The sequence below is a fragment of the Epinephelus lanceolatus genome, chromosome 4, assembly GCF_041903045.1.
Source record: "Epinephelus lanceolatus isolate andai-2023 chromosome 4, ASM4190304v1, whole genome shotgun sequence".
Classification (NCBI taxonomy): domain Eukaryota; kingdom Metazoa; phylum Chordata; class Actinopteri; order Perciformes; family Serranidae; genus Epinephelus; species Epinephelus lanceolatus.
In genome coordinates, this window is record NC_135737.1 from 44,813,141 (window position 1) to 44,836,406 (window position 23,266).

Consider the following 23,266-nt stretch of genomic DNA (forward strand, 5'->3'; position numbering starts at 1 on the left):
TAATGTCTGAATGAAATTTCATGTCCGTCCATCCAATAGTTGTGAAGACATGTCACTAAAGCTCCAAAATGTCAACCTCAGGGTGGAGTGAAATGAAAAGTCAGGGATCACCAAAGTTGGTAGGATTCATACACGAGTTTCTGTGCAGTCCATCCAAAAGTTGTTGAGATATTTCCGTCTAGACTGAAGACAGAAAGACGTTCATTAACTGTAGCTGTCAAATAAATGTAGTGGGATAAGAAGTACATATTGTTACATGTAATGGGAGCACTTGCAGTGAAGGTGCACTTCCTTTGTATCAAAGTAAATGTACATAGTTACTTCCTACTTCTGGTATAAAGCATCACAGCCTGGACCGGTCATGTGCACATAAAAAGATAACGATACAGAATTTCTCGTTGTGGAATTTCTCAGATTTGGTTCATTGTCATTTGGATCCAAGCTGCTGTGTGCAGTTTAAATCTGAACTCTTTTCCTCTTTCCTTTCCCTCACCATTCAGCAAACACCTCCAACGTCACCCTCTCCAGCCTTGTGGAAACTGAGGAGTACCAGAATATGAACCACTGGCCCATCTGCAAGGACCAAGACGAGATGCTGAACTTGGCTTTCACTGTGGGCTCCTTCCTTCTGTCTGCCATCACCCTGCCCATGGGCATCGTCATGGACAAATACGGTCCACGGAAGCTCCGACTTCTGGGCAGGTAAGGCTACAGAAGAAAGTCTTTCATCTTGATGTGATACAACATTGGATGGTTTTGGTATGTTTGGTATATTTATTGCTATATTCTGTGTGTTACCAGTGCCTGCTTTGCCTTCTCCTGCCTCCTCATCGCCTACGGTGCCAGTGATCCCGCTAGTACGTATCTTAATGTCATCTCACATACATCACTTTAATGGCATCATATGGCGCCACTGACGCACACACTGCTCTCAATCATGTTGTTCGTGCCAGCAGGCCACAGTGTTGGGCATGTTTACACATACAGCATATCGATTCATTGGTGACACTTTAATTAATCATGCACGGTGTGTGGGTGTTACTTTGCATCAACAGAGAGGCCACACCTGTCTGTGATTCACTAATCTGCTCTTTGTCCTGCAGATCTGTCCATCCTGATCTTCTTTGCTTTGGCGATGAATGGGTTCGGAGGCATGTGCATGACCTTCACTTCTCTCACAGTGAGTATAGATTTATTTATCGGCTTTGATCGGTGTTTATTCAAACACAACACCCAGGTGAACATGCAAACTTTAGCCCCTTACCTGATGAGATGCAATGAAACACCACCACAACATATCGTCCGTCACCACCCAAGCAGCACTTAAACATCGTTCCAGATTAGTCTGCTCTGAGTTTGAAAGCCACACTCAACAAGTAAGAGATATAAAAAGAAGTAACCATAAAATTTTCCCCAGGCTTCCATGCTGCTTTCGACTGTTTATTAACCTATTTTCCTGTTAATGGCAATTAGAAAGGAGTCTATAGCCGATTTTTATGGTTTTGCCCAGGTCTAAAAAATGTGCGTACAGGCACACATTTTGGTGGAAAAGGGGCCTGACAAGTCCCGCAGTAAGTTACTACAAGTCATAGATTTTGCAAGGATGCACAAATACATTTCTTGGTACCACTTTGTCTTATGACCCGACACTTTAATGAGGTACTGTGTTAGTTTATTCAGCGCCTGGCAAATAAAGAAAAAGTCCCCAACTTGAGGCAGACAACACTGCATGTCAGAGAGGCAGTTTCTAATAAAATATGTCAATATCAGCAAAACAGAATAGTGTAATATCTAGATATGATATGACAGGAAATGAAATGGAGATTAGCGGATAGAGAGGAAGAGATGTGAAGATTTCAAGAGAAAAATTGCGCCGAGAGATGACAGAGTGGCTGGAGAGTGGATCAGAGCACTGTGAAGAGACACTTCATTACACACTGATGAGGAGAGGACAAAACGACAGGGTCAGTGGACAGAGACTCAGAGACGGGCGGAAAGACAGATGCATCACAGAGAGGGAAGAGACGGATGAAGGCGGAGACAGATGGCTGAGCGGTTGACAAGAGACTGCTGCTGGGAGAAAGGGGCCGAGGAGATGAGGGAGCGATGGAGAGGAAGAGGAAAGCCAGTGGTCAGGATGATCTCATCAGGGAGGGAAAGTGCTGCATCACAGGAGGGGCCACGTGAGACGGAGAGACTTCAGAGAGAGAGGTGGTTAAAGACAGCGGGTCTGCATTAGTAATTTATTATTCACTCCTGCTCTGCTGCTCTGGCTGGGAGCCAAAAAAAGACCTCTACTCATTATTATTTCATCCACACATGGATCTACAGTGTATGTGTGTGTATAGTGCATGTCTACAGATGTGTCACTGTTCTAGCAGCACAATAGAGATCAATTTGAAGGTGTAAAAATGTTCTGAGACACGATTTCTACGACAGAGTAGTTAATGATCTGTCTCATAAACACAACATCAGATGTGGATTGTTCATTATATGTTACTTAGCTAATGCATGGTGGGTAATTCTGTGCAACACCGTCGTTTGCAGCCTCAACAGTCTGTTACTTTATCACAAAACACCCACAGAGCAGCGACAGACTGTCACACAAGAGACAAACAGGAAGCAGCAACAGGGGAACTGACTGAGTGTGTGTGTCTGAGTGCGCCTCCCCACCCATGCTGCACTGTTTCCTATTCAGGCGGCCTACTGGGACCCTGACTGACACACAAATACACACAGAAGTCGCTCAGCTGGTTTCATCCCACTGCGCCCCCCCCCACCCTGTCTCCCAGTCTTTAGTCTCAGCCCGGTTGTTTTTGTCTTCTCCAGTTTCAGCTGCTCTCCGTCAACAAGGCTGGAGCTGCACACAACTGTCAAAACTGTGCTGTGTGTATACACAGTACTGTATGTTACTGGGTCAGCACTGTGTGTGTGTGTTTTTTTAGCTGTTGAGTGCCTCAAACATACAGTAGGCTGAATTATAGCTCCCTGCAGGCCTCGACAAATGTTTCCTTTATACCACTGCCTCAGTGTGTGTGTGGGTGTGTGTGTGTGTGTGTGAGAGAGAGAGAGAGATCAAGGCAGAGTAAAGCAGTATTTGTACTTGTGTGTAGAATCAACACCACACCTACACCATAGTCTCTCTGTAGGCGCATATCCTACAATATAGCGTGACATGCACCTCCCCAGAAGTGCAGCTACACGACGCGGCGACGCAGACTTCCTGTTTATTTTTAAAACTGAAACCATTTCCTGCAGTAAAAAATCTTTTAGTTTTATTTACTTTTATTTCACAGATAAGAAACAATAAAGTATGAAGAAAATAAAGCCCCCTCACAACGACATTTTATCTGTGATTTATCCTGGTTTCATATGAGTACAGCTAAGTCCCCGAGCTAATATGCTAGAATAGTTAGCATGTCATATATGTGAGGAAAATGTGTCTAGTACGAGACAGTTGTTTTGTCAGTGAGCTGTAGTTGAGTTGAAGTTTGTAACGTTACCTTTGTTAAATGTTGCTGTTGTCCCTGGCTTCATATGAGTAGAGGAAAACTCAGCTAGCTGCTAGGCTAATTTGTGCAATGTAAAATGCCATAGACTTGTGCTAATAACGTTAGCATGTTGTTTTTGTGGGTGAAAGGTGTCCAGATAAAGACAAGTCTTTGTCTGTGAACCTTGCAAGTCATAAGGAAGCCGAATTTTGCACTTTTATTTAATATTGTCGCTATTTAATACGTGTTGGATACAGAGTTATTGCGATCATAAATATGCTGCGTATTGCGATGAATTCATTGCGATTTATTACCTTTTTTCAACTGTAAATCCTGTCCCTAAAGGAAAACTTTGTCAACATCTGTTTTATCTAATCAGATGAATATTAATATAAAGAAATATATAAATATCAGCCTTTTTTTCCTTGCTGCAGCAAAATGTATATAGTGGATTGAAAAAACAATTGATTATATTATTCTAGCAGGCTGCTTAAAATTTAATTTGTATTTGTAATATTAATAATTTATATAATAAAGAAAATCAATACTCATACTCTTATTCTTACCTCTTATAATTCTCTGTTCTTTACATCAGAGCATTTATAACAAATCAGTTTCCTCTCGGGGATCAATAGCACAGACTACACACAACTATAAATCAGCCTTGAGCAGTCAGTGATATTTTGTGGATGCTCGGCTGAGGCTCTTCCCTCTTGCTGCCCTTTCCTGAATCTCTGGGTCACGGGTCGTTACCGAGGAAAACAACTATTTTAAGAAGCCTGTAACATTCTGGTTACATCTCAGGGAGTGAAAAGCTCTGACGCAGCATCTCAGGCATCCTTTGTAACTGCTCAGGTCAGACTGACCTGCTCAGATCACCCAGTGTGAGACGTTAAGTGATTTAGAACAAGGGATATCTTTCATCGTCGTCTTTCACCACTGTGCTTTTAATTTTTTTTGCCTCTCCTTCTTTCTCGGCACCTCTAATGAGCTCAAAGAGTAGTTTGGCTCCGTCCCCTCGTTCTCTCTTATTTCTTATCTTTATTGTTGCATGTGGATGCACATTCAGCACTCAGAGTCCCGCCGATGGAAGGAGGAGGAGGAGGAGGAGGAGGAGGGTGGGGTGTTTCATTCCATCTCTTTCAGTGCTTGTAAACAGCTTCATGTTACAGAGAGTCTCTCCTCCTTTCTAGTCAGACGTTAACACACACACACACACACACACACACACACACTGCCTCTACATACAGACATACATACATCAACGCCCACAGACTTGAAGCTCCTCCTCTTGTTCTTTATGGCACGTGTTGGAGCCCCCTGTGCTTCCTGGGTTTGCTTCCCCTACTCGCTGCCATAATCTACTTTCTATCTCTAATGTGTATTTCCTCTGTTCCCAATCCCCCTTTTTTTCTGTGTCACTGGACCATCTGCCCCCTGCGTCACAGACTGGTCATAGATGTGGTTTTTATTTGAGAAATCTCAATGTCCTGCACATTTTCTCACAAACACACACACAGTATTTGATTATACTGGAGGACGGGATGGGGGCAAAAAGGCAGTGAGATCAGTCTGTGGATTATTTCTACCATGCTGGAGATGGCGGGGTGAGATGGAGGAAGTACAGTATATGCCTTGTTTACTCCACTGGACATTAAATGGAAGGAAGGGAGATGTGAGAGGAAGAAAAAGAGATGAATGAATGCCAGAGGTCAAGTAATTTGAGATCTGAGCTGGCCAGACAGAGCAGCAGTCGCTGATATGTACGCCCAAGTGGCTCTGTGTAGTGTTGTGAAATTTGGCTCCAGGTGGTTGTGTGTTTTTGTGGTTTTCTGTGCAGCTGGATCAACTGTAAATTCCTTTCAGACACAGAGGGGTCTTAACACTTGTCTCCACCCTTCCAAAAATTATTTCTGGTGGAAACACTATAACTGGGGATGAAGTCAGTTGGTGTCAGTCCAAAATACTTACAAAGTATAGCCCTAAAAATTTTAAGACTCCTAAAAGGAAGGAGCAAAAAGTGATGTCAGGTCGATGGAAGTATGCCGTCTGGTGTTCATCAGCTGGTGTTTGCTAATCTTAAGACGCAGTTGGCTGCTCTTTATGACGGATGGAGTCCTCTCCTATCCTGTGCGTCTGGGCAGGACCGGTCACAGCTGGTTCTCAGCGGTCCGGCAGCAGGCGACTGAAGTTTCCACTTGCTGCAGCAAACCCTCTTCCTTCTTTCATTTCTCTGTTCTGTGCTCTCAAACGGCTCTGTCCAGTTTCCTCTTTCAGCCCCTCGTCTGAGGTTCAGCATGTTTTCTCACTCCCCAGGCCTCTTTGCTACCTCACGCTCGGCCTTTTTCCATTTCCATTTTCAACACTCAGCACACACTCTTATCCAGAGAGTCAAAATGTTTGCCAAAGTGCAGGATGGCCAAAAAGTTTGCAGTCACAGGGGAAACTTTTAAACTAAGTGAGCATCTAAAGTTGTTAGCAGGAAGTTAGATTCTACTTATGTGATACTCAACTTTAGACCTGTGGGCCAAATGTGGCCCCTGGCAGGGTGCTGGGTGGCCCCTGAAACCATTCTTTAAATCACAGGTAAAATAAATTGAATCATACTGGGATATACATTAACTACTGGCCTGACAACCACCTACCTGCAAAAGCGTTCTCCATGAATAAAAGCATTCTTACAAGCAGCTGCTGCTGACGGAAGTGCAAGCTAGCTTGGCGCCATGTTAGTAACGACATACTGTTGTGAGACAAGGGAGATCACTGAAATGAACAAAGATTTCTACATGTTTGGACAATTTATCAGTTGTCAGAAATTTTGTGTAAATGTTATCGCAGGTCCAGTTTTTCCTGTGATCATCCTTGTAATTTTTGTGTCACAGTACTCGCTTAATTCTTGCCACTTAATTGGCGTATTTTGCGTCATTCACGTTGCGTCCATCGTGTCTATTGTGCCATCTGATGGGAATTCCTGTCTAATTGCGTCTTTACCTTGAATTTACGTGTAATTCACTCGCACAAATTGTTTTGTTCACACCAGGATGAACACAACATAAGTTGCTAGTGCTGTGTTGTACAGCTCTGGGTATTCAAACACAATGCAAATTTTTGAACACTTAAACGCTAAAATATTTTGTGTTGACTCGTTTCATAAGCTCGAACGCATCATAGGACCCTGCAGGATCTCAATGCTGATTGGCTGTCGCAGCACGAATTGGTCACTGAAGTTCAGCTTTTTCACCTCTGGCAAAAAAAGAGCAACAACTCACTTCACTCGCACATCTTACCTCGCGGATTTTGCATCATGTCCATCATGTCCATAATGCAGGAATATGCGTCTAATTGCATTGACTTGACATGTAGCTCACTCACGCAAATTGTTTTATTCACTCCCAGGATGAACACAACATAAGTTACTAGCGCTGCGCTGTACAACTCCGGGTATTCAGACACCAACATTATCAACTCCTCCATTTTGTCGTCTTTCTGTTTCCGTGATACCCGCCCCTTCTATTTAATCGTTTGATCACAGATGGATACTGCCAGAAATTTAACATGATGAACTCTGCTCGGCATGTTCGTGTGGGCGGCCACTGCGTCATGCCTCTACTGCCATGTTTGAAACCCCTTCCTCTCTGCTGCCTTCCTCTCATTGACATGACTGGAGGCTGTAAGTAATACACGGGGTTGTGAAGGCAGCGTAAGGTGTCAAAGTGCATTAAAAAGCATCAAAATTGAGCTTGTTTATCAAAAACTGTACCAGGGGATAGAGGTCCGGGCTGAGCCCCAAATGTCTGATCCCAGAAACGCCCATGTGTCCATGTGCAGGGCTGTCATTCATGACTCAATGACTGTCAGTCATTTTGCAAAAGTGGCCCCAGGGCAACACAAGTTGAGTTTCCTTATTCTAGTTCATATGCAAAAAAGCTACAATGACTCATGTTACACTCAGCAGAACACATTTACATGTGATGACATTGAGAACATGTTCCCAGTGACAAGATAAGCGTTAAAACAAGACAGACTTCGACTGTGGAAAGGATACCAGTCCTCCCTGAAGCTCTGATGAAATCAACATCTACAAGCAAATATGTTCATTATTTATAAGTGGGTCACGTGGTGTACAGTGAACGCAGCATTCATGCGCTGATAACATTCAACACTCTCACCCAAACAAGATCGAATCACAGCTGAACAGGTTTCAGCAGGCACCTTATCGTCACCTGAAGTAAACCTGGCTGAAGACGCGTTTTACAGCTTTAACTAGCAGCTCTGTGAGGTTGAGCTAAATGTTAAATGTCAGCATGCTAACGTGGTCACAGTTGCTAATTAGCCGGTTGGGTTAAGTGAGTTCAGCTCTCTGAATGTTCTCTGTACAGCCCGTTCAAAAGCTGTTCTTGTGCTGGTAAATTGTTCCACAACATTTTGGCAGAGGCTCAAAAGCTGCTGGAGGGCAAACGTCTCTAGATTAGCCGGAAAGCAAAGTTTTTCAAAGAAGACTTTTGTTGAATTCATCTACATAACCCATGCTGCAGAATATGTTTCAACTTTAGCCTCCTGCACAAGTTTCCCCGAACTCCTAAACAGAATGTGATGCTGACTCATGACCATGTGCCTCTTGTTTTTAATCCCGAGCTTCCTGGATACTGTTCAAACAAAACCCTGGCATGCATAGATCCACTTATTGATGAACGCCTGCATCCCCCCCTGAAATAAACCCTCCACCTGCAGCCGCCGCCAACTGAACCCTGATCCCTTATCTCCAGGTGACTGCTCTGATGCTGAAATAGACCTTTAGTGGCTGTCCAAACACTGAGCCCATCTGTGTGTGTACCCTGCCACTCTCTGCATGGATACATCGTGACCACAGAGCTAACAAAAGAGCTATTCAGGGAAGAAGCAATAACAAAGTAGATGGTTGGTGTTATTATTTTAGAGAGGTATATACACAGGTCTGCTCTCAGTCGCTCACCTGGTGATAAACTTATGATCTTATATTTATAATGTCATCAAGGTTAGAGAACTAGTAGGAGTTAGGTGATTAGTCAGGTGTTAAATGAGGTTGTAAAGAGATGAAATTAGGTGAAATATCTGGAGCAAACGGTGGGGTGTGTCTGATTAGGGACTGGGTAATCATGTATTGTAACTTGACTGTTGAGAAACACAGGCAGTGCATTCTTTTGATGATTAGAAAGTCACTAAAACAGGCCACTGTTCCCTGAAGGACAATCTTGTTTTAATCTGACAACATCCTGATCTTTAGCTAGCTCCAGGAATGACAATCAATACATGCACAGTTAAGTGGAGCTACAGTTACAGCTTGACCAGGCCTTTTAATTGGACTACTGTCCTTGTCCCAGTATACAAGCACAGGAGGGGAATCAATTTATTGACCCAAGTATGTCCGACTCCTCTACGATAGGTGGAGATATGCCCCCTTTCAGCTTGTTAGTACTGGACCTTTTTCCTGTTGACCTGTTACATCACAGACCAAACAACTGACAAGCTAGTTAGCTAGCTGCTAACTGGTATCATTGTGGACAACCTTTACAGCTCTGTACACTGTCTTGACAACACCAAGTTTTAATCACTTTGGTGATCCCTTAAAGTTTGTTGTAGCACCATCATCAGATCACAGTTTTAATTTGTCCAATAATTTGGTTTACAAACTATATTCATCAGCCGTAGTTGTTGGCCCACTTTGTCTCAGTTCTAATTCGCAAATTTTAGCATTCTAACATGCTAAACTAAGATGGTTAACATCGTCCTATACCTGTTACAAACCAGTGTGTTAGCATGTTAGCATGCTGATCGACGCCCCAGGAACAGTGCTGGGCTTTGAAGCCAATTTGACACAGTGGCTTAACCATAGAGTTACAACTGCGGGGTCCATCATGTGACGCCATTGGGCCCAAAAAGGCTTTTCTCCGTAGACTTACAATGTAAAATAGATGTCTGTAAATCGGTGGATGCACACAAAATAACTTGTTTCACAATCAGAATTAGATCCATTCAGTCCAATAATATTCCAAAAGTCTAGACGAGCTGCACAATTAAATCATTTATCCCCATTCAAGTTAGCGGAGGGCTAAACCAGAAGTTAGACGCTCAGCCGGCAGAGGTCTCTACTGTGCTTGCTCTATGGTAGCCTCGCATCACCAGGCTCTTCACGTACGGCGAAGAGCCTGGTTTCCATTCACTCTGAATTTTCTGGTTCCGGTCTAGAGAGCAGATCCGGAATTCACCAAATTCACCAAAGTAAAACTTTAAATTCTGGCGCACCATCGATTTACAATAAAAGAAAAAGGTTAACTTAATGGCATGGGGCTTTTCTTGTAAATTATATTCCTTAAATTAAAAAGTTTCACCGCATTTTTATTAGCTTGGTGCTTTTATTTTGACGGAAAGGCGCCTCCATCGTATTCCGGATCCTGTCTCTCTCTCCGTGGGCCTGGTTCCTTACCAAAACGGCCACTAAATGGCCCCAGACTAGCTCTATGGGGCCCACAACATATTTCATACCCAGGAAGTCAATCTTTTTTTACTTTTTGTAGTAAACCCGGAAGCTAAAAACTCTGTCTGGCGAGCAACTCCACAGACAACAGACGCCATCTTGCCATCCAGTATTTAGGTATTATTATAAATCTATGAAAACTGCCTCACAGAGCATGGCTGTGTCGACTCTTCGTCTTGTTTACCTGACATCAATGCATTTTTAGAATTCTGCTTCTTTTTAATGGGATTCATGAGCGTTAGCATGATGGAAAATGTGTTTTTATATCTGTAGCTGGCAGGTTTCCACAGGCGCCAAAGATCACCTATAGGCTCTGATGTGTGTTTTTAATAATGCCATTAACATTCATCATGTCTGTCATCTTGTGACTGCACCGTTACTGTGCTGTCAGTTGCTTGTTGTGTGTCTGTTATCACCCGAGGTTACAGAGGATTCTTTGTCCTCGGACGTCTAACGCTCCCAAACTCACCTGTCCGCCTGACTGATGTGTTATTGACTCCAGCTACAAAAACACTGTTATCTCGTCAAGCGTGCCAGCCGCCCCTCCCATCAGCACACCCATGCTAACATTACCCTCACGTTGCCGACCCCATTAATCCTCACTTCTTCTTTTGTGATTAGCAGACCAAACCGGTTTGTGACATGTTTTCGGGAAGCAGTGTCTTCAGCTGACTGTGACTCAGACCTAGTAACCCAGAGAAAATCCCGGTGTGACGTAATCGCTGTGTCAGGCCAACGCTCAGCATCACTAGGAGTGGTTTTTACTGGCATGCTGCAACACACACAGATGGTTTGAGGTCTGCACTCTGGCGCTGCACTGGTGGCTCATGTGACTTTGTTGTTCTCTCTTACTCACCCATGCCTTTGGCGAAATGATCGCAGGCGGGTACAGTGCTGAGTCCAGTAAACCTGTTCCCAGACTGAATAAACAAGCCATGGTGTGTTGGTGGAAGAGACATGAAGGAGGTGAATGGCAGAGAGGGTAGCGACTGATTCATCCACACTGCAGTGACCTGACTCCTTTGTATCTGGAATCTACTTGGGGAACTGTTCATTTGAACTGTAGTGACTTAGGGACCGTATGAAAGTTATTGAGGTGGTGAGTAGGGCTGAACTTTATTATGCACTTTGCAAAAAAGCAAGTTTCTTTCAGCCCTTCTCTTGACTTTGAAAAATTGTAACCTCCCGCCCTCCCCACAACATGTCAAAATAACACAACAAATTGGTTACGAATTCTTAAATTGGTACAACTAGTTTTATTGTTTATTCCAAATTAAAGGTCCAGTGTGTCGGATTTAGGGCTGAATATAATATAATATAATATAATATAATATAATATAATAAGTATGTTTTCTTTAGTGTATAATCATCTGAAAATAAGAATCGTTTTGTTTTCGTTACCTCAGAATGAGCCGTTTATAGAGCGTCATAGAGCTGGCCTTTGTTTATGAAGACCACCATGTTTCTACAGTAGCCCATAACAGACAAACCAAACACTGGCTACACAAAGGGCTGTTTGCGTTTTCGTGTCAGCCACTGTAATAAAGAAAGCCAGTGCCAGAGTTACGCAGACTTGTAACAGTATCAACCAAGATTATGTATTTCCCTGACGTTAGCATGTAGCTACATGTAGCAGTTTGCTTGCAGTTGGGGAAAGAGTGTGTACAACAGCACTGTACAGCTTGTAAACCAAAATCTTCACAACTGGACATGTTCCAACAGGAATATGACCTGAAATCTGGGAGAAATCAACAACATCAGCAGCTAAGTTTATATGTTTCCCTGATATTAGCATGTAGCTACATGTAGCAGTGTATGAAACATAAACACTAAAGCAGATAACTAGACGAGCTGACGTCATCTTGTAGCCAAACTAGCTAAGATGGCGGCTGTGACTCAGCGTTATAGTGGGTCTTCCATTAATCGGAATATCGAACATTCGATCCCGGCTCCTCCAGTCCACATGTTGAAGTGTCCTTGGGCAGAGAGAGCAGGAGGGGATCAGCTCACAGAGACGGTCCTTCAGCGCTACATCAACAGCTGATTCACATCTTCATGTAACTCTTATTGTAGTGGTTACAAAGGAAAGCTGATACAGATAATTTTCAGACAGCATACCAAAGTCTTTTCAAGAATTTTCACTTTGCATAGAGCTCTTGCAAAAGACTGGACATAAAAAGTGAGCTGTCATCAGTGGCCGGAGGATGAGGAAGTAACAGGGCGACAGTGGGGAAATCTGAACCTGTTGACTCTGCACAGCTATCAAGGCCGTGATGCGTCACAACCACATCAAGTCTGCTGAGCTAGACACAAGCTGAGCTGGTCATTTGTGTGTCCTCTCCTCTCCTGTACGCCAACTGGGCCAAAGGTCACCTGTCTCCCCCCGCAGTGTTGTCAGTCAGTCAGTCAGTCTGCTGTGAAGTGTCGCAAGTGGACTCTTCCAGCTGAGCGCTGCTACAGATAAACAGGAGCGGAGCGCTTGTTATTTTGGATGTCATGGCAGAGACGTAGTAATTTTTGTAGTTCACCTTTGGTCCAATTAATCCGGGGAGTGACGTCTGTGTGGGGTGAGAGGGTTCAAGCAGCTGCCTAACAAGCTGCACCCCCGTGGTGAGCACAGCGGCCGGATGGACGAACAGATGAATACAATGGGAGAGCGACTGGAGAGGAACTCTGAGCGCGGTGTTGCTATTTATGACCCATAATAACGTTACACTCAGATTTCTAGCTCCCTGCCCCCACTTCTTTCACTGCTGTTGGCTCGGAGTTTGATTCCTCTCCTCCATGTTGAAACTATATGTTCACCAGATGGCATAAATTAAACACCACACTGATAGAGAGACAATAAATATCTGAGCCACATGGCGCTCTCAGTTTACGCTCTTTGTCTGTGACTTGTTGAAGACGGCTGTTTACGGTTTGAAGTTAAGAACAGTATGTGCTCTTGTGCCGTCTCAAGATGAGGGATGAACGTCATTGAGCAAGACCTCTGGCTTTCTGTCTCTGCTCCACTTCAGCTGCTGCAACACAAACAAACACCCTGCTGCACACAGGACAAGCCGTACTCTGTGGTGACAGGCCCATCAATACTCTGTAACTGAGAGCACCAGGGTGAAGTGTTCGCCTGGATACCACTGGATCTTTATGCAGGTTTTTGTGGATTATGTGTGTGGAAGGAAATATGTCAACAAACATTCGTGCACGAGATAACAGATAACAATTGTCTGAAGAGTTACACAGTCAGCAAACAGACGCAGTTGGCTAACATTAGCCACCATGCGCTAACGGCTTGTACCAGACTGAGTAAAGCAGTATCATTAATTAGTTTAGATAAGAATGAATCTTGTAAGATTAATACGTTTTGTTATGGTTTATATTTTCTAATTGTTAAATGTTTTTTGTTAGTATTTTGGGATATTATTATTTATTATTTTTTGTGGTTGCAGTTATTAGGAGAGTCGGGTCACATGGATATAACGTTATAAGTTGATTCCTTTTACATTTATTTAACATACTTTTGGATCTCAGCGAATCTTCTCTTGGCGTGTCAGACGAGTTAACAAGCATCAGCCTCTCAGCAACTTTTAGTTTGTTTCCTGTTGCTACACTTAGTGCCCAGGGGTTTTTTTGTTTTTAATTCAATTTTTAATTTGTAAAAGAATGAAAGTGCTATGTCCTCTGTCAAAAATGACAGTTCCCCAATTCCAAATGGATCCCTTACAGACTCACTGACTCAAGCCCTAAGCCCTTACAGACCTAGAACCAATTCCATTTCTTCCCCTTAGCCCTTGTCTTGGTCCTTCCCCTTGGTTTTGTGCATTCACGTGAGGGGAAGTGGTGTCCCAATTCTCCGTCAGGTTAGCTCTTAACCAGGTTAAGAGCCAAGACAAGGGCTAAGGGGAAGAAATGGAATTGGTGCTAGGTCTGTAAGGGCTTAGGGCTTGAGTCGACGAGTCTGTAAGGGATCCATTTGGGATTGGGGGATTGTCTCCTGTGAAATCATTTGGATATGTTGTGTTCTTTAATAACGCAGCACAGTGTGCCGAGTCCGTGACACTTTTTTAGAGGCATCAAAGGCAAAAAACTTGTTCCATCACTGAAGCACCGAAGTGACACCCAGAAAGCTTTTTCCTCTGAGTGCTCCAGGGATGACATTTTTCCGTAGGCCGACGTGGAAGTCAGCATCGCCCTGGTTCCCTTATCAAAAAGCCTTATTGTTCAGCTCGATAATCTTCACAAAATTAACACCACTTTTATGATTTTTGAGGCCTCAATACAATCGCCAGACATTAAAAGTTAATGTCAGGCTATAAACGAACTACACTGTGGTCGCATGACTTAACCTCACCACCACAATGAGGCTGTAAAGCTGTGTTCAGTGGGATGACGTTCTGTAGTCTCATTTAGCCACCTGTTAGCAAGCACCTAAGCTTCAAAGTTCAATATTGGGGAATTTACTATGCTGCAGAACAAAACATGTAAGTCTCTTCAGCATGTGTTAACCACGGACCTTGTTTCGGATGACTAACTAAAAACCCATTAAAAAACCTGCTGACTTCAAGATGAGGGAACTGGTAGTGAAAAGATGTAACTCATTTCTGGATTTTAGCTCTCATTACTGAAGGACTCTATTTCCACAGTGAAATCTGAGACCAGTCTGTGTTACTCCTCACGCTATCTTTAAGGCTGAGCCCAGACACCCCACAGAGGAAACTCATTTCGGCCACTTGTATCCGCAACCTCATTGTTTCGGTCACTACCCAGAGCTCATGACCATAGGTGAGGGTTGGGACGTAGATGGACCAATAAATAGAAAGCTTCGCCTTCTAGTTCAGCTCCCTCTTCACCACGACGATCAAAAAAGTCTTACATTAGAAATAAGTGTTTTTCAGCTGCTGCTCAACACAAAGGGGCTGCGAACTTCAGTGGCTGAAGCAAAGACGCCAATGGCTCAATCTAGAGCAGTGTTGGGTTTGTCTGTTCAGAGCTACTGTAGAAACATGGTGGTGAACATGCTGATCTCACTAGACAAGGACCAGCTCTCTATGTGTGTTAATATGAACTTGTTGTGTGTTTAAGTTACTAAACTAATGTGTTGTTTGTGTTCTCTCCGTAGCTCCCCAACATGTTCGGAGACCTGAGGTCGACCTTCATCGCCCTGATGATCGGCTCCTACGCCTCCTCCGCCGTCACTTTCCCCGGCATCAAGGTAATATTTGACTTGTGCTGTCACCAGATTCTTGATTCACCCCAAAATATTCATTCGACTCGATCCATCGTAGAAGGAATCCTCCTGAGAGGCGATGCTGTAACACAAACTCAGAGACTGTGACGCTGCTCCCTCAGAATGGGATATTGATTCTCCATTATGATGTGTCTGTTTGCGTCTGTCTGCCTGCAGGTGATCTATGATCTGGGCGCCACCTTCATCACCATCCTGATGGTTTGGGCCGCCTGCGCATGCCTCGTTTTCCTAAACTGCTTCGTCAACTGGCCTCTGGAGCCCTTCCCCGGCCCGGAGGACATGGACTTCACGTAAGACGAATAGACACACTCACTCTCTCATGCACAAAGGCATATAGACTTTTCTGTAGCCTCCAGCTATCACTGTCAGGCAGTCGTAGTAATGCTTCTACCTGACCTCAGGTTATATTTGCTGTAGAGTGCCTGAGCCTAGACGGTCTGCATTCTCCACAGTGCACACACACAAACACACTCACACACAGTAAACTCCGGCGTAATGCAGCGAAGGCCAAGTGAGCCCTACAGACAGGAAAGACTTTAAAACCAGACGATCAGCCGGCTTTGCTCTCAATCACCTGGATCCTTTGCTTCCTCCTGTCGTTTCCCTTTCCCTCTCTTCCTCTGCTGACATTCTCTCGTGCTGCCCTTCTCCCCCTACTCCTCCCTTCATTTGGCAGATTCCCCTGCTCTGTATTTTGTGCTCGCAGTCACCTTTCACCCTCTCCTCTCCTCCCGCCGCTCCTGCAGGGTGAAGATCAAGTTCAGCTGGCTGGGCTTTGACCACAAGATCACAGGGAAGCAGTTCTACCGGCAGGTGACCACAGTGGGGCGCCGTCTCAGCGTTGGCAACTCCATAAAGCAGCAGCAGCCAGCGGCCAGAGACCTGGCCGCACAGGAGGCCAACAAGCTGTGTCTGTCCACTGTGGACCTGGAGGTGAAGTGCAAGGAGAAGGAAGCAAGTAAGTCTGGGAGAAAATGTCGAACTGAGAAGTTCTGACATGTTAGGAATCTATAAGGTGGTAGAGAGAGGGAAAAAAGTGCTCCTCGTGCTCAGATGGTCCCGTCCTGAGCGAAGGCAGTCCCACTATTTGTTGTGTCCCCTTTGCCAACTTATGAATATTCATCCGAGTATCTCAGGAGTCAGTCTGCTGGTTGTGAATGAACCGGGCAGGAGGGCGGCTCAGTTTGCCCGATTTTCTGAAAGAGCTGTGACGGACAGAGGCTTTTCCAGACAGATGTCCATCCAACAGTCCTACAAACACTTAATAACATTCTCTAATCAGAGCAAAGTCGTTAAGCTTTTTATTTTCACTTTTACGTACATTTTTGTATGAATATGTGTCACAATCCGAGGTTGGCCATATGGAACAGACTTCAAATCAAATCAAGTTGACACAGCTTCTTTAACTTAATTTGTTAGTATTTAAAGGTTATGTATGCAACATTCAGAGCAATAATACAGCAGTAAAGATCAGGGCTGCACCTGACTCCTGACTCCCGACCCCAAATTTTTATCAATTGAATCAGATTTGACCGTTTAATATGAATTTGCGACAATTCGTTTTTATCCCCTTTCATATAAAGTTTTAACAGGGCTCAGTGGGACAGTCAGGGTGACAGCGGCATTCGTGTAATATAGTGAACAAGCTAACAGCGCTAACGACAGATCGGAAATGTACAACAACATTTTTTGCGGACACTAGATATTCATATTAAGTATCTGTGAGCTATAAATTCACTTCCAAGCAGAAGAGAGAAGATCATGATGTCTCAGAGCCTTACTATGGAAAGTTGCTCCTCGTCACATCTGCAGCTGTCTGTACCACAGAGTAGCATGAAAGTCAAGAGCACTCACTCTGTATCAAAATCTGGGGACCAAAACGTGATCGATCAACTTGAAGCAATCTCAGTCCACTGAGGGATCTCCGACTGATGAAGTGGCCGCCCTAGTAAAGATCTAGTGGAGTAATGGTGTCCTGAGCGGAAAATGAAGTCACAAAGTTTTCAAACTGGTTGGCGTTTTCACTCCAGGAAGATGCCACCTTATGTAGGTTTTCGTAGGATACGAAGCTATCGTAGAGATAATTCCTCAATTCAACTTCATAAATCAGCTGTTCTTCGTCCATTACAGCCCTTTAAAAGCGAGCGATGAGAATAGATAGAAACACAGAAGATGAAAGTTCAGCTCAAAACTGCACCACTCCGTCACTAGCTGTTAGTTAGGACACCTCATCTCATACACTCTGAATTTGGTGCAGAGCCTCTTTAATTACATCTTGCTCAGAGTGACTCATTTCAACAACCATAAGCTGAACAATAAATGCATGAACGATGAAAATACAATACACTTCATATCAGCAGCGTCACCTCTCAGCTCTGAAAGGCCTGACCTACATCTGTACACAGCAATTAGGCACAAACACCCTGACATCCCTAATGTACCTTAAATGCCCCTTTACCTCCGCCCCACATCCACACTAAGCTAACCTCCTTTACCCCGACACCTCCATGCCTCCCCTGCTCCACTACACCGGGGTCAGGGTCTCCCAGTGGGGGGGTCCTGGTCGCTCCCCTCTTGGTCTCTTTGGTAGCAAACGGACCGTGGAATTGGTTCGGACCCCGTTCTTAGAAAAGCCGCTCAGCAGGTGTGTGGTGTGCGGGCAGGGAGCCAGAGAGGCATTGTTGTGATTTGAGGGCCAAGCATCACAAAGTGTGTGTCCGTGAGTGTGTGTGTGTGGTTGGAGTGCAATCAGGACGCACATGGTTGGTTTCATAACAGCTGGACATGTTCCGTCTGTCAGGAGCTTTAAAGGGGCCCATATTACACACCGGCCCCCTCTCATTCCTCTCTAATTTGGCGGCAGCTGTGCAGGTTGCAGAATATTTACTCATTAGGCATTGTTTCTTTTCCTCCCGTCTCCTGAGAGCTCAAAGGCCTGATTTGAATTTTAATACATGTTATTGTTTTATTTCTATCAGCAGTAACAAAAACAAATCATGTGGCTGTGCTGAAACACTCAGCGTGGCCACAGTGTTCCAGTTCGGTATGTAAACTACATATTTAGGCAGCGCTGAAGATAAGCAAAGTCTGTTTTTATAATAGATTGCTTCAATTTCAAAATAAAATACGTACTGAATCAGTGCAGGAGTGTCCAACCACGTCACACTGAACAGCTGTTGGCTTTCCCTGCCGTCACCATGAAGCTGATGTTTGTAGTTTTGAGTAAATGTCATGACAACTATTGGATAGATTGTCATGAAGAGACATTCACACTCCCTCTAAGAGCATATTGTAAAAGCTAAACCACATCTAGCTTTCATCGGCACAGCCTCACGTGGTCCCCAGTCCAGCTGTGGACTCTTTAATCAGAGGCAGAAATAGCGCGGGTGTGGAAGTAAAAAATGCAGCGTGTGTAAAAATGCCTCTAAAAAGCGTGACCCGTTACCAAACAATTCCCTTAATTAAGCCTCGCATGGATACCTGTTGTTCTGGGTAATAAACCCATCTGCTCCATCTGTGCACCAACAATTAATTGGTTTGTCCAGCGCTTCACCATATGGGCACTTGTGTCCAATCTCCATTTAGATTCACAACTTTGATTAATGATCAACCTTTTCCCAGAACCCACCTTTCTCTCAGTCCCCCGGCCGCTCTGCTTCTCCTGCAGGGCGAGACGTGTTACCGTGGCACCCGGGGGCCAGCGGGAATATTTAGATGACAAACTCCTCTCCCACCTTAGCAGGAGGTTTACCCTGGGTAGGAAGCACAGTGGGGTAGTTTTCCATAGTGTGTTTGGAAGGTGAAAAGAGACAGAGAATCTTGGGTATGTGTAACCGCTGGACTCTAGTGATGTCTGCGTTGTGTTGATATAAAGAGGACCAGATCGTGGATATCTTCAGAGGTGATCTCCGTTTATTCCCGACAGCAAATGGCGAAAACAAAACCCTCCATCAAACACAACCATATAAACTCGACATAAATTAAGTGACACAGCAAAAGGGGAGAGGTAAGGCAGGAGACGCCTCTTTATAGGTGGGGTACCAAACGTTCCACATATTGTCACACACATTGCTGCTGTATATGAACAGGCAGGTTTAGGTCAGAGGTGTCAAACTCATTTTCGTTCACGGGCCACATACAGCCCAGTTTGATCTCATGTGAGCTGGACCAGCAGGGGCGTAGGTTGCGTTTCAACACTGGGTGACGATCATATGAATTAGGGCAGTGGTTCCCAACTGGTCCAGCCACTGGGTCGAGATTTCTCCTCAGTCATCAGTTCAAGGTCCCACAGTTGAATACGTTCAGCATCATACTTGTGTTTGGCCATGTCATCAGTCTCTGTCAAGTAGCTGTCGGTTAGTCACTCACTCTCACTCACATGACACAATTGTGAGTCACTTGCGGTCCATTTAGAATGGACCGCGACCCACTTTTGGACCGCGACCCAGTTTGGAACCACTGAATTAGGGGATTTGGGGGTTCTCCATTTGAAAACTTTGAGCGTCAAACATGTAATTTCCTGCGTCCTGGTGAAGTTTTATGCACCAATTTGTGCCTTTCCTGCATCAGTTTATGGTGTAAATGTCTTTACAGGGTTCCCATAGTCATGGAAGACCTGGAAAAGTGTCACAGTCTTATTTTCCAGGCCTGCAAAAATCATTGAACATTTTGGAAATCTCATGGAATTTTGTAGTTTGTAGTAAAATTAGTAGTCACACTAATCTTCCAGGGATAACCTTTCATGCAAGTTAGTCGTTGACATAACGTAGCTCTGATATGCGTCAGCTTAGGGCTGCACGATATATCATTTCAGCATCGACACTGTGATGTGCAACAGTCCCATCAAAGGACGTGCAATGTCAAGTAAGGCAAATTAACTCAACTTATCTGATGCTTGATACAAATGGAAAACTTGCACAGTTCTCATTCTCCATGACTTATAGCGGCCAAGCCTTCTGCTTTTAGACGTTAGGTGTATATGTGACGTAGTGTGGTGGTGTTTGTTATGGGAAGAGAGACTCTCCTGCATGTGTGTGTGGAGAAAAGTGCTGTAACCAGGCCGGCAAGAAGTGCAGCAGACACAGTAAAATGAAACTTTTATTATGGGTCCTTAAAAGGTCATGGGAGAGCTTTGATATTTTGTCCACGATTATGTGTGGGAGCCCTGCCTTTAATCTTGTCAACACAACAGTCCTCTGCCTTTTTCATGTTTTATCGGGGGAGACAAATGCACTTGTTCTAAATATTAAAGCAGACGTGTCCTCTGCATCCCGCCTGAAATCTGCACCCCATGCAGAGCAGTAAAACCACCGCACGACAAGAAGTACAAACACATTCTGAAAACATGCATTTACAGAACAGATGACAAACAGCCTGAGACGTCTAAAGAAAAATAAGTGTCTCAGTTTTTCCACATTCAGTCGTCTCCTGCTCGCTGTCGTCACATGCGCATATTTCCATACGTTTCCACTCCTGTGCAGAAATGTTGGCATCACCTCACCAGACACAAGTGGAAACTACTGAGGAGGCAAATGAAGTTTATCCACTGCCTTACAAATGTTTTGGCAGAGCCGTATCGATTGATTGTTTCGTACTGAAGCTGCTGATCGACAATATTTTGCACAGTGTTCAGTGTCTTTAAACATGACCGCAGTAAGTGTTCGTTCATCTTCAGAGAGCTGTGTTCTGCTCGGGGTGGAAAATCCCTGAAGCAGAGATCTGAAGTAGGCGACTCAATGTTTAACCTAGAAAATAAATAAAGAATCTTGGTCCTGTGAAATGTGAACAAACAGACTGCAGCCAGTAACTTGTATGTGATAAGAAACCGACTGATTCGATCTACCCCTGACTGTAACAACATCTTTCATTTCCCCTGCAGCTCCGTCCTTCATGAAGAGTATCTTCAGTCCCATCTTCCTTCTGAGCCTCATCACCATGTGTGTGACCCAGCTGCGTCTCATCTTCTACATGGGCGCCATGAACACCATCCTGGAGTCCCTGACGGACGGAGACCTCGGCACAGGTGTGTGTTGTTGCTAGCATGTTGTGGATTAAACTGTAGGTGCAAACACAGGTGGCGTTCAGGGAGTGGTTGTATTTATCTTTCCCGTCTGACCACAGATATTCAGTCAACTGTGTCGCAGTGGATGTTCTTCTGTATGTTTGCTCTCTGCTGCGCTCTGACACCTAACAATCATCTCTCAGCTGCTCTCCACTTGGTCTTAACTCAGCTCCGTCTTTCCTTTTTGCGTTTGTTTCTCTTTCCTCGTCATGCTGGCTTCTTGCTGCTGTTGCAGTGGAAAAGATGCACGTGGGTAAGAGACTTCAGGCTTAACTTAACAAAGATCTAACTACCTACACTCCTCCGCCCTTCCCCTTCGCTGTCTGTCCACCTTGTGTTTGCTTGCGTCGACGTGCATCGCCCTCCAAACTCATTTCACGTGATGAACTTCAGCATATAAAAACACAAAAATAACTGTTCGCACTGTCGTCTCTCTCTCAGTGAGCGTCTACACGTCCATCTTTGGCGTGCTCCAGCTTCTGTGTCTGGTCACCTCTCCTGTGATCGGCTACGTCATGGACTGGAGGCTCAAAGACTGCGAGGACGAGAATGAAAAGTGTGCCAAGAGGTGAGGATGCACACATGAACACGCTCAGAGGAAAAGAAGAGGAAAAAGCATCAAAGCCTGACTCTGTTTTATTGTTCTCTGTTCTCTCAGGGAGCCTGGTCAACCAAGTCGCCCCAGCAAACAGATCCAGAAGATCGTCAACGCCACCAGAGCCTTCATCTTCACCAACCTGCTCCTGGTTGGCTTTGGAGTCACCTGCATCGTCCCCAGCCTGCCGCTTCAGGTACACAAACACACACACGAACTATATGAATTCTTTAAAGCTTTAAAGTGATGCACATGTGCAGCTGGAGCCCCGAGTCTGCAACACTGCAGAGAAAGAAAGAGATGAAGAGACGTACACGATGTTCAAACAGGAAACCCTCAAATGGCAATGCAGCTCCTGACATCACAAAGTGCTTCACTGACACCTACTGGACAAAAGAGTCACTGCATGTTTTTTTTCCCATGAAAAGTTTCTCAGTGAGGACGAGCCGGCTGTGACCTCAACAAGTACTTAATTAAAAATAATGTTTCTTCACTTTTCTCCTCCTCCTCCTCAGATTCTGTCCTTCATCCTGCACACCATCGTCAGAGGCTTCATCCACTCGGCCGTCGGAGGCCTCTACGCTGCTGTGTAAGTGTCAACGTGTTGAAAAGATACTGTGTGGTCCCCTTATACCATGAGATATACCGTTTACTAACTACACAACATGGCCAAAAGTATGTAGACACACAAACATTACAATAATAATAATAATAATAATAATAATAATAATAAACTTATTTAAAACAAAGTGTTTTACAAATTAAAAAATGGCAGACTGATAAAAAATATTTAAAAATAGTTTGAAAGTTAAATATGACAGAGTAAAATAAGTAAAATTAAACAAAATAGAATGAATAAAATGATTTTAAAAAATAAAAGAATACCTTTGAATATAAGCAGGTTTCAAGAAATGACTAGTGGATTATGTTCAGGTCTCAGACCGTTCAGTGATTTGAAATTAAATTCAATTCCTTTTCATTGTCATTGTAAATAAATACAAATGGAGCCTATTATAAAAGTAATAAATAAATAATAAAGGAGGAGATTAGATATCATTTATTCATACTCTACGCACACACACAGACACACACACACAGGCAGGGCCGACATGTGCCGTGAACATAAAATAAGTTAAAATTATTGCACATAAAATAAATAAATGAAAAAGTTATTACACACAATGTTAGAATAAATATTAAACATTACTGGCGGTGTGATTTCAGTGCAGCAGGATAAGGTGCCCGCTAGTCTGATCCCCCCCCGTCACCCTTGTGGGCCTTTTCCATCGTCACTTTTTTAGCCACGCTGAGTCAAGCTATACCCGAGCTGATTTGCGTTTCCATTATCAGTTTAGATGCG

At 44.1% G+C, this 23,266-nt stretch overlaps 1 protein-coding gene across 1 annotated transcript in view; it reads left to right on the forward strand.

Annotated features, from left to right (window-relative positions):
- Window positions 1-23,266, forward strand: part of LOC117259768 (large neutral amino acids transporter small subunit 4-like) — a 39,509-nt gene that overhangs the window by 14,278 nt on the left and 1,965 nt on the right. The window contains exons 3-12 of the mRNA XM_078167353.1: window positions 501-702; window positions 802-857; window positions 1,104-1,180; window positions 15,122-15,214; window positions 15,407-15,540; window positions 15,997-16,208; window positions 21,129-21,272; window positions 21,753-21,879; window positions 21,970-22,102; window positions 22,422-22,495. Of these exons, the coding sequence (XP_078023479.1) occupies window positions 501-702; window positions 802-857; window positions 1,104-1,180; window positions 15,122-15,214; window positions 15,407-15,540; window positions 15,997-16,208; window positions 21,129-21,272; window positions 21,753-21,879; window positions 21,970-22,102; window positions 22,422-22,495 (1,252 nt within the window). The remainder of the gene's footprint in view (window positions 1-500; window positions 703-801; window positions 858-1,103; window positions 1,181-15,121; window positions 15,215-15,406; window positions 15,541-15,996; window positions 16,209-21,128; window positions 21,273-21,752; window positions 21,880-21,969; window positions 22,103-22,421; window positions 22,496-23,266) is intronic.